This window comes from Schistocerca piceifrons, chromosome 4, assembly GCF_021461385.2.
Source record: "Schistocerca piceifrons isolate TAMUIC-IGC-003096 chromosome 4, iqSchPice1.1, whole genome shotgun sequence".
NCBI lineage: Eukaryota > Metazoa > Arthropoda > Insecta > Orthoptera > Acrididae > Schistocerca > Schistocerca piceifrons.
Genome location: NC_060141.1, coordinates 427,500,646 through 427,512,157, shown reverse-complemented (window position 1 = coordinate 427,512,157; position 11,512 = coordinate 427,500,646). Strand labels below are relative to the sequence as shown.

The following is an 11,512-nucleotide window of genomic DNA, read 5'->3' as shown; positions in this document are numbered from 1 at the left end:
GAGACACAATATCATAAAGTCTTGTACTGTAGATATAATTTTATGGCCATTGTTTTTCAAGACGACTGCTGGATAAATTTGCAAGTGTGTTTGAGTAAACTGTCAGTCAGTGTATACATATTGGTGCTCTGTTCATATGGATATAATATTTATACATGACAGTTTGATTAATTTCCTCCAGTTTACACAGGTTCTCGTAACCTTGTGTGTATATAAGTATTTCTGCGTAAGACAGATTTCTATACAGTGTAATTGTAATGTAAGTAATTAGAAAACCTAAAAAAATTGTGGGTGTCACTTCTTCAGTTACTCCAAAATTCAAGCATAGATTTTTTTTTTTTTTCTTTTCTGATGAGATGGCGAAAAATATTATAGATATTTTACTTGTCTAGAAAATCCAAAAGGGTAAATGACGAAAAATTGAAAATAATAATGAACAAGCAGATAGTGCAAATCACTTAACGTATTTGCTGTAACAGGAAGAAGTTCCAAATGTGTTTTTTATCGTGACAGTTTGGCACCATTTACAGCGTCATTGTAACATAATTAATTGGAACAGAAATTCGATAACTTGAATAAGTGCAGTAGAAAACTTAACAAAGTATTAATGTTTCCTGTCACTTCTTGTCCCAGTGTCGAAAAACAATCAGGAGGATGACGGTTAAAACCGCGTCCGGCCATCCTGATTTACGTTTTCCGTGACTTCAGTAAATCGCTTCACGCAAACACCGGGATGGTTCCTTTGAACGGGCACGGCCGATTTCCTTCGCTTATCCGATGGGACCGATGATCGCGCTGTCTGGTCCCCTCCGTCGAACCAACCAACCAGAAATCTCATTCTGCGCCAATGCTCGCTGCCTCACTCCATAGACATTCCTACTCTTCTAACCTATAACCAAAGACTATCAAGTGTCTGTTTTGAAAATGTCAGTGAGAGAAGAGATGTTTGGTTAAGTTCATCGTTACATACACATTAACTGTTTATATTAAAGAAGAGTATGGCAGACGAAGCGTTGTTTGAATACCTTCACTCGGAACTCGTCGCCTATGCTTTCAAAGATTGCGAGAAAGATAAACAGGTAGAAGAGTGATATAATTCAGGTGATAACAAAATGTGTTTTGATGACAGCATAGTGTAACAATTAATTTCTTCTAGGCATCGGACCTGTCAACATTGGAATACATTGGATTTTCGTCAGGATATAGAATTATTGAAAGGTGCGTGAACGCAGAGTTAAGTGTCATTTGTCGAGAAAACTGCTGGGTAACAGCTCAGTGCAAAATGTGAAACACACACGAATGATGCGTCATGAAAAATCATCTTTGTGATAGCTTACCGAAAAATTCAGTGCCTTGTAGTTTATGCTATGATATAGTTCTTAAAGCACTGGGCATAATGTGTAAAATTCTAATGGATTACCCGTGTAAATTACATATATTTTCCGTAAACTATGTGCTAGCCTAGGCGTTTGTGCTAGTGCAGCAACTAGCTTTTATGACCCTGGTTCTTCCAGTTCACGTAAACTTGGGACGGTCATGATAATGTAAAAAATGTACAATATGAAATAGATGTGCATCCCGTCGTCTTTTTTATGAATTTTCGAGATTGTGCAAAAATTTGAAGTTCTCTACACGCCTAGATATGTTCTCCAAAGTATTGTGATGTTAATTTTTTCCGTTGAGCCGTATGTCACGGAACCTTCTTAATAAATGTACCTACGAAGTGAGGGTAGAATGGTAGCTTTTTATACCTTTGTACAAGTTATTTTTCTGCACAGACTCAAGTTAACAATATTCTAAAGTTGCTCGAAATTCTGCCAGTTATTTTGGCTTTAATTGAACTGTAGGTGATCAAATCATTAGTTCAGTACTTGTATGAATTAAATGCTTCCAGTTTTGATTCTTTGACAGTAGGTCTGTACTCATAAACTTAGGTATTTTTAAGACCAATATAGCATTTCAATGTTTTTGTCATGTGGTGTCAGATGGCAGTGTTTAGATTAAATTGAAAACTGATAAGATCCAGCTTGATTCTTGTAATGAAAATAATGACCTTACCTGCAGATTTTCTGATGTTATGTAACAAATCATATAATTAGAGGCAGCAGAAATATATTTTGGGGGAAGAAGAGCAGAAGTAAGGACAAGATTACAAATGTAAAGTTTAAGTCATCACACGCAAGCTTTTAGAACTTGGTAAATCATGTAGAGTTGAAGACATTTTTCTATTCTCAGAACATTTTATATGCTGTTGAGGCAATACTCAGCTTGGCTTTCCAAGTAGCTGCTACCAATAATAACAAGATCTATGTAGAAACCTCACAGCTGTATTGTTCCAAATGGTGTCATGTGTTGCTGGAACCTTAAAATGGCCTTGATACTGTGCTACACATATACAGGATGGAGGAAGAGGTATACTTTAATTTACATTAATATGATGAGTAATGGTTATCTTGCTTCCCTTGCACACTTGAGAGACTTTGTAATAGGAGACCCTTAAAACAACATTGAACACTTCATGAATTACCTCAGTAATAGTAAAATGTGCTGCATTCGACATCTGTAGAATGTACACTTTGTTTTAAACCTATTTTGCAACACTTGCAATTGCTATTAGGGGCTTTTGGTAACAACACTAGTAAATGCTGGGGATGTATCATTTCTAACTATGTATGTATTCGTCCAAATTTTTGTAACTGTGAATCATAATTTGTCCCACAATACATTCATCATCTTCGTTTCCCCTCAGTCCAACATCTGGTCGGGTTGGGGTATCAATGGTACTTCGCCACTTTACTCGGTGTTTCCACCATGCTTCTTCCACTGTTTGGTTCCATAGCAGATTTCTCCTCCTTAAACTCACCTTTATTGTATCAGTCCATCTTGTTCTCGGTCCACAAGTCTTCTTGGTATTCTTCCCTCTCCCATCCCCTTCACATGCCCAAACCATTTTAATCTATTCTTTTCAATTTTCTCAGTCAACTTCTCCACTCCAATTTCTTTTCACTCTCCCTCTCTCTCCGTCTCCCCCCCCCCCCCCCCCCCTTCCTTTTCAATCTTGAGTTTGTCCATCCCAACTGATTGTACTTGCAGATTTAGTGACCACACAATCACTTTAAATTCCTTGTTTACTGCTGCTTAGTCAACATTCAAGGCAACATTATGAAAAAGATAGATTGCTATTCACCCTATATGGAAATATTGAGTTGCAGACAGGCACAACAAAAAGAATTCTAAACAAGTAAACTTTTGGACAAAAAGCCTTCTTCTGTATTAGACAAAAAAGCACACACACATGTATATATTCACACCAGGGCATGTGTGGAGGAGAATATGAGTAGGTGCTTCAATGACTGTAGCGTCTACATCTATTTGGGCAGCCCTAAAATCATTGGCAGCTCCTGCAACAAGATCTAAGATCGTTGCAGATTGCCACAGGGCTCTGGTGGAACTAGGGGGGAAGCAATAGGGTGTACCTAGTGTGGGTCCCTGGCCACTCAGGGATCTGTGGCAATGAACAAGCCGATAGATTGGCTAGGATGGGGCCAACAACTCCATTTATTGGACCAGAACCTGTCTTGACTACCACCAAGGCTATGAACAAATTAGAACTACGGAACTGGCTTAGGAAACAGCATGTAGGATATTGGACCAAGGTCCATAAACAAAAACATGGTAAGGTAATCATGCCCAACCCATGTTTTAAAAGAAGCTCTGTAATCCTGGGATTGAACAGGAAAGAGATCAAACTCATGACTAGACTGATGACCAGCCATGGGAACTTCAAAAAACACCTACACAGAATGGCTATAATGGAAGAGGACCCTAAATGTAGGATCTGTGATGAAGGTGAAGAAACTGCATCACACCTAATCTTTGAATGTATGGAATTTGAGAGTAAAAGATACAGAAACTTCGGGACAACTAGACCTGAAGAAATTGTGTCTAACAAAAAACTGGTAGAGAGACTCCTTGCACTATTTAAGGGCACTGGTTGGCTTTCCTAGATATACAGGGAGCGATAGCGCACAATAAACCTAGTTTTGGTGCGGGCAGTGGCGGGTTAGACCTAAGCTGTTTTAACTCTCTTGTTAAAATCAATCAATATATTCACACAAATGCAATGCTCTCACACATGGATGGTGAGGTGCAACCTCTCTTTTCCATAATATTGTCATTATTCCTTCCCACATTTTCCTTCATCAGCATTCATTTAAACTTAACCTCCCATCCAATTTATTCTTAATTTTTCTGAGCACTGCCTGTAGAAAATGTAAATTTATTTTCTGGAAAGTATACAAATTTTTAGTCCTCTTAGTGTCTAAATTCATTTTTCTTACTATTGGCAATTGCCACAGCGTTGCTGTTTCTGTAGTATAGTCTGTTTCAGAGCAGTACAATATATTGCCATTAACTCAGTTGACAAGAAGAATTCTCTCCTCCCATCACTACCGGTACAGTTAATTAGCATGGACTTATATTTGAGAGTTAGGCCTACAGCAACTCAGATCCCTGTCTGTCCATTCAAATTTTGAATTTCTGTGATTTTGCTAATGCTTAGAGGATTACTATGAAAGGGTGTGACCTATTTGTTTTCAAATCCTAGCTTGTGCTTTGTCTTTAATCATTCAACCGTCTACAGCACATTAAACCTCCACATTACTTTCTTTATTAATTAGCATGATCAGTAATTAGCTTTCCTTAATAGCATAGTTTTTTTATGGAGGCATACTACATAATTTCATATTACCCTCTTTCTATGTGCAATAGAAGCATGGTTCTCTCCTTAGCTGATCAGAACATAATATTTGTGTGACCCAAGCAAGTATTTTTGTGATTAAAATGCCAACACTGATTATCTTTATCGTGTCGCAATGTGTGATTGTTTCTGGATGCAATCCCCCTTCTTCAACATGCCTTGAATTATTGCAAATGGAACACACAAATTTCTCGTATAGCTGGCCACTTTCTGATTTTCATGTATGGCACCGTATAAGGGACATGTTCCTCACAGTAACGTCACATAAAAACAGAATGTTTGTGGCTTGATTTTATTACTTCTCCAGAAAATTTTAGGCATTTTTTCTGACTGTATTTGTTTGCACAGTTTATGTGACAATTTTAGTCCGTCTTTGTTTTCAAAGGGATGATGATAAATCTGTTGTGTGCAGCTGCTTTTTAAGTCAAGCAGCGGGTGTGTTGTGTGGTATGTAGAACTGAGAGTTACTTAATTACACAAAAGTATCGTATGACAGTAATATCTATCCTGAATACCCTGTAGTCAGAGGGAAATTGTTTTTCCTTCTGGACTTCCTTGCTATTTGAGAACTGGCACTAGAGAATCAGTTGCTTTGTGTGAACTGTGTATAGTCTGATTTTGGGAGCAGGTGAAGCTCTAGTGTTTACATTACCCCATTTTTATTCTGTTGTTGATTTTTTAAGTAATGATTGTCATTATAGTAAAACAAATCGCTCTCTTGGGACATTGTGCAGTATTTGCTAAATTTTAAATTGTGCTCTCAATATATTTCAGTTCCTCTCCAAAGAGCTGGGTTAGCTTCAGTACTAGCACTCTCTCTGTGATGTGAAACAATAACTTTTTTACTACTTTATCTTAGCTGTTATGTTTTCAACTGAGTTGTTCTTGACTTATGTCATCAAAACACTGGAAATAGAACCATGCCTTCAAATTTGAAAAATTACTCGTGGTCATATAATGTTGGGTCTACTTATTGATTAAGGCATTTTTAATGTTCACGTTTAATTTAAAAAATGTTATGCCAAAGAAAAATTCATTGTGGGTACAAAGAAACAAAGAGAAACAAGAAAATGAAATGTCAGCTTTGAAAAGCTAGGAAACTATGTATTTCTTACCAACTTGCTTCTTGCTGCTTAATAACAGTGGCAACTGTAACTACAATCATGATGTAACTGAGGTAGGCAGTTAGAGGGGAAAGGAATAAAGAAGCAAGTAGTAGGGAAGTAGACTAATGGTATAGGACAAAAGAGAGAGAAAAAAATATAATGGATGTCAGGGAATGGGTGGGTGACAGATATAGGGAGTTAGTAGTGAGATGATTGTACAGATGATACAAGAAACCCAAATTACCTGGATCATGAAGCAGACTTGAAAGTCATGGCTGTTGAACTGCTGAGTTTGCTCTGTGAGAAAATATTGTATACTACCATTAAATCAAGGTCTTATTTGGCTTTGCCATGGAGTCAGAGTGGGAGTTATTTTTTCTGGAAAAAATAGCAGCTGTGCTGCCAAATAATTACACAATCAATAACCATGCAGTGATAGGAACTATAACTTGGTAAATACAGATCAAAATATTTCCTTTGAAAGCAGGGAACTCTTTCAGTTAACGTGTTAAAGCAGTATCCACACAGTTTGCCCATTAAAGAGCGTAGATTAATATGCTAATATTAATAAGAAACTGCCACAGCTGTATTGGTAAGTGTTTGTTGTGTCACAACTGATTTTGTTCAAAATAATATCATCAGGTTAAACATCTAACAATCTTCATAACAAATCTGTACAGAGTTGTGCCAATAGCATGACTTAAGAAGTCTACATTACAGTAAAGACAAGTCCTGGAACATGACAGTCATATAAACACACTGTGGGCTGCCTATCAGAAGCATGGCAAAAGCGAGTGCAGGAAACTTGGTAGGCTGGGCACACTAGTGTATACCTACATAATGAGCTGTTCAGTATGGTCAAGACACTTTACTCCTTAGGACTCATATTTGATGACTATTGAACTGAGTTACCCCATACATGACAACTTAAATGGACATAACAGTTAAAACTTAATATCCTAAGTTGTCTCAGAAACATCTCCTGTGGCGCTGACTATTTATCATGTTCATATTATGAAAGTCTGGCCTATGGATTAACAGTGCCATTAGGATTGTGACCCTAGACCCGATATACCATTGTGGGATATCGGTCTCATGACAACTATGTTCTGGATGAGCTATGTGGTCAGCCTCCACTGGTAGAGGAAAGGATTCTCCCCTTTATGAATCGGACACTACCAATTACTCCTTAGCTAGACCACACGTTTGTAGCCATCCAGAATTTCCATTTCAGTGCCCCATTTCATGAAAAACAAGTAAGACTTTTGGTAAAGTGGTCTTGGTCAGAAATTTGAATAACACCCCAGTTATGTAGTGGATGTTAGAACTGATGGAAAATGTGGCCTTTACTACATCTGCATCCAATCATGTGGACTTTCCTAATCTGCAGTGACACCATAGAGCAGCTTATAGACTGTAACTCACTGTTGTTCCTAGCATGTACGAGGTCTCCTCAGAGACGCTCACAATAATGGGAAGATGGTGGTAGTCTTCTGGTTCTCCATGTCATGTTAAGATCACGAGGAAATAACTCGTGGCTCAGCTCATCAAGGAGGCCATCGGGAAGGATGCTCTGAAAATAAGCGTACTGGGATCTGACGTACATACATCAGACTCATAGCGGTGTGGAACAGAGAATGGAGCATCACTGCCATAACCTAAGTTCGGACTATAAAAGAATTTACAAATACTTTGCAGTCTCCCTTTTGTCGATCTCACTATGAATTCACAATCTTCTGCTGCCTCCATATTGGTCACACCAATCTGATCTCTGGATATATCATACGACAAACTGCCCCACTCTGTCAGAGTAGACTGTATATGTTTTTCAAAACCTTCATATTATTGTCTTACTGGCTGTCAAATGAAGGAGAAGGTTCACCTTCTGCTTCATTTTTAGCACCAGGGGACTTGTGGCTGCCACTGCCCCCAATTGGATGGCTGGTTTGGCTCTTGACATCCCAACTCAATTTTAATATTACTCAGAGTCTTAATTTCTTCGTAAAAATTGTTTTAGTACCACTATGAGATACCTGACTTGTTGACTCTGTTGACCTGGTAAGTATGTGCGGTAGCCTGGTCAGTTGGGAGTGTGCGTTCTGCTACATGACAAGCCATGATGGGCTACAAATTCTTCTCAGCTGACAGCTACCCCTGTAATCTCTCATTTTTCAGTCCCTCCCCCCCCCCCTCCTCCTTACTATTAATAAATTCTTAACCCTTCTTGTGGCTGATGGTTGTCTTATACCAATTTTCTCTTTACCCCCCGCTCCTTTTCTTTCTGTTTTAAATTTGACTACTCATAGTAGTTTGGTCCCTTAAAACCCTACATTGCAATCGTATGCCAGTTTTCGTATTAGCCCCCACCCCACCCCAACCCCTCACCAGTTCCTCCTTTCCTTTCTGTTTTAAAATTGAACGACCATAGTAGTTTAGTACCTTAAAACCCCACAATGCAGCCACACTGCAAATTTAGTCAGTTTAACATACCCACGGTCTGCTTTGTGATGTAGTAGACACAGAAATTCTTTTGTGTGCTTAAAAAAAAAGCTTCAGGTGGTCTGTAAATGGCCATGAAATACCAAGCCACAAGATGATTACTTTTACATTGATTGCGTTTAAATATTCTTTGTTTGAAGGGTGAGTATTTCTTTGTTTAAATTGCTTAAGGACTGAGTATTCTAAACTGGTGCACACTGGGGATGTATTTTCTTGCCTGAGAGGCCACAGTTTACATAAGAGACCATTTGGTTTCCTTCCCATAAAAAAAATGTGCATCTCATGGTAAATATTCCGTTTAAGGCTATATCAGGTATTTATTGTTTTTAAATAGTTTTCTGAAATAGGTACTCGCTGATAGAAAACTTGTGCAAATTTACAGTGAAGTGCTGGGCAGCTTAATAGAAATTCACCAGGATGTAGTGAATAACTTTGTCAGATCATCATCAATTTTTATTTCAGTGGCCGTTTGTTGATTGGAAATGGTTCTTTGTGATTTTGAAAGTGACAAATTTTCAAATTGCTGGATCATATAAAACACAATACTTTTTCAATATTATTCTTTCTGTAGAAAAGGATAGTGCACAATGAAGTGTAAACACAGAATAGTTAACTCCTTAATCAAATGCAGCAGATGGACTGTCACACAGAAATTAAAGACTTTTGGCTTTTGAAACTTGGAGTTAAGATCTTTTAGGAAAAGAGAAAAGGTAAACAGAACTTTACAATAAATAGTTAGCATGGACAGCTATATTTGGGATCATTGAAACTGGCAGTTGGGGTAGCTAGTAAGGGCGTATTCCCTTCCACATATTCTGCATGCTTCCTCAACTGTTGCATTTTCATTTGAGCTGTCAGTTAGCAGAAATTGCAATTCTTAGAGCAAGTAGTACTGTTTACTTTGATGTCTGTCCACACCCATTGCAGACAAACAATACTCTATGAGAAACAGCAGTTGTAGTTCCACAGATGGATATAAAAAAGCAGTGCCAAGTGAACAAACTGCGGTGTAACCCCACAATGCCATGTTAGCTATAAATGTAAGCATTATTTCTATATGACACTGTTTTGGAGGCAAAGTAGTAATGATGTGATAACAAATTCTGCTTATATTCATGGGCTGAAGGAAAAGCTAATCATGGTGAGTTATAGAAGAAAGGAATGTGAAGGGTAGAAGAAGTGATGGTCACTTCACAGTCCTCACACTGGCTGCTCTGCAGTGTAGAGTTCAAGGCAGTATGAAAGTTAACAGTAAAATGCTAACAACAAACAAAACTTTGAAAAAATCCAAGAATAGTAATTCAGATGTGGCCACCTGTATTCAGATTTTTTTGTGGTTTCCCTAAATTGCTTAAGGTGTATACAGAGCATTTTCTTTGGGGACATGACTGATTTCCTTCCCAATCTGAGCTTGTGTTTCACTTCTTGACAATATCTGGTTAATAACTGATCTGCTTCCTTTAGAAAATCAGAAAAAAATTACAGGTAACATTGGGGACTGTTGTTGAATCTCATTCAAAGGAGAGAGTAAGTAAAGAAGCCTCTGTACTCCTAACTTTTGCCTCGAGGGAGGTATGTGAGAAAAGTACTAGAACTTCAAAGAAGTACAATGTGCAGAAGTGGGTTTACGGTATACTTCTCAAATAAAAATATGTGATTGTATCATCTAAAGTAATATGTGTGTCATATTGGAGCTGTACCAATAATTTTTACTTTACTACAGGCTACTGAGAAGTTCTATTTTCCACTTGTAGTAGTTGGATTTGGATTATTTTTTAACCTTGTATAGTTATAATTTTGAGAAGGTGATTTCTGATTCTAAACTAATATTCCTGTTTACTTTAAAACAGGTTAACAAAAGAGTGGCCACGGTTCAAAGATGAACTTGATACCATGAAATTTATATGTACTGATTTTTGGTCATCCATCAATAAGAAACAGATTGATAATCTAAGGACCAATCATCAAGGTGTATATGTACTCCAAGATAATGCATTCCGATTTCTAACTAGACTGTCAACAGGTCGCCAGTATCTTGAACTAGCTCCTAGGGTATGTACACAAATTACAAGTGTGTCCAGCTATAAAATATCTACATTGTTATGTAATCTCACTAAATAGAGTTAAAGCAAACAATGAAATTTTGTATGCCAATGCCCTTTTATTTTGTAAGCCCATAGTTTCCTTAATGATAATTACGGTTAATATTATATGGACTATTACACAGTCATTGTTTGCTATCTGAAAATCTTTGATATTGCAAGTAATAGTAGTTAGCATTTTTTTACACTTTGATTAAAAATCCACAATTACTTCATTTCTGTGATTGAAATTGTTCCATTATAGTATGATGCTTTTAGGGAAAAAATGTTGGTTTATTTCATAAATGAATGTTTTCTTTACAGTATGTAGCATTCACTTGTGGACTGATACGTGGTGCTTTGTCTAATCTTGGTATCAATAGTATGGTGACAGCTGAAGTCCAGTCAATGCCAGCATGCAAATTCCACATTCAGGTGCAGAGGACATGACATCATGCAACTTATAGAAGTCAGACATTGCCACAATTTTTGTTCTGTGAATAATAAAATGGTATTTTTTTCTGTCCGTGTTGTTGTTGTAACAATCTTTAATACACTGTGTTCGATAACATTTTTCTATTATGCATAAAAACACCACTTCTATGAAAAATAAGCTACTGGTGCTCTGTTTAGGTATTATGTACATGTATTACTACTATATTGACAAAAAATAAAGGAAGTAGGCTCTTTCCTTACTCAGTCACACATATCAAGATGAATGAAGTAAGTGTGTGTGTGTGTGTGTGTGTGTGTGTGTGTGTGTGTGTGTGTGTGTGTGTGTATAGCTGCATGCTGGGCATTTACAAAATACTAAATAGCATGGTGGCTTAAATGTAATAAAAATGAACATATTACTTATCACTACTCATTACAAGCACTATTTGCTGTGGTCTATGTATAATTTCTTTTACTAGAACCATAACATCCTAGATCTCAGGGTTGAATGCAGCCACTGCTTAAATTTTGAATAAAAATCAATAAAAATGGAAACCAATGACTTCTGGTATTAAGGAGTCTCACCCATTCTGTGGACAGTCTTGTCGAGGAGGACAGGAGAGCAGACAGTG

General features: G+C 37.4%; 1 protein-coding gene across 1 annotated transcript; it reads left to right on the top strand.

Annotated features, from left to right (window-relative positions):
* Nucleotides 1–891: 891 nt before the first annotated feature.
* Nucleotides 892–10,971, top strand: LOC124795214 (trafficking protein particle complex subunit 6b). Its single transcript, XM_047259131.1, has 4 exons — nucleotides 892–1,079; nucleotides 1,157–1,218; nucleotides 10,215–10,416; nucleotides 10,770–10,971. Exons 1-4 carry the CDS (start codon nucleotides 999–1,001, stop codon nucleotides 10,893–10,895), a joined length of 471 nt encoding a protein of 156 aa, XP_047115087.1. The 5' UTR covers nucleotides 892–998; the 3' UTR covers nucleotides 10,896–10,971.
* The last annotated feature ends 541 nt before the right edge of the window (nucleotides 10,972–11,512 follow it).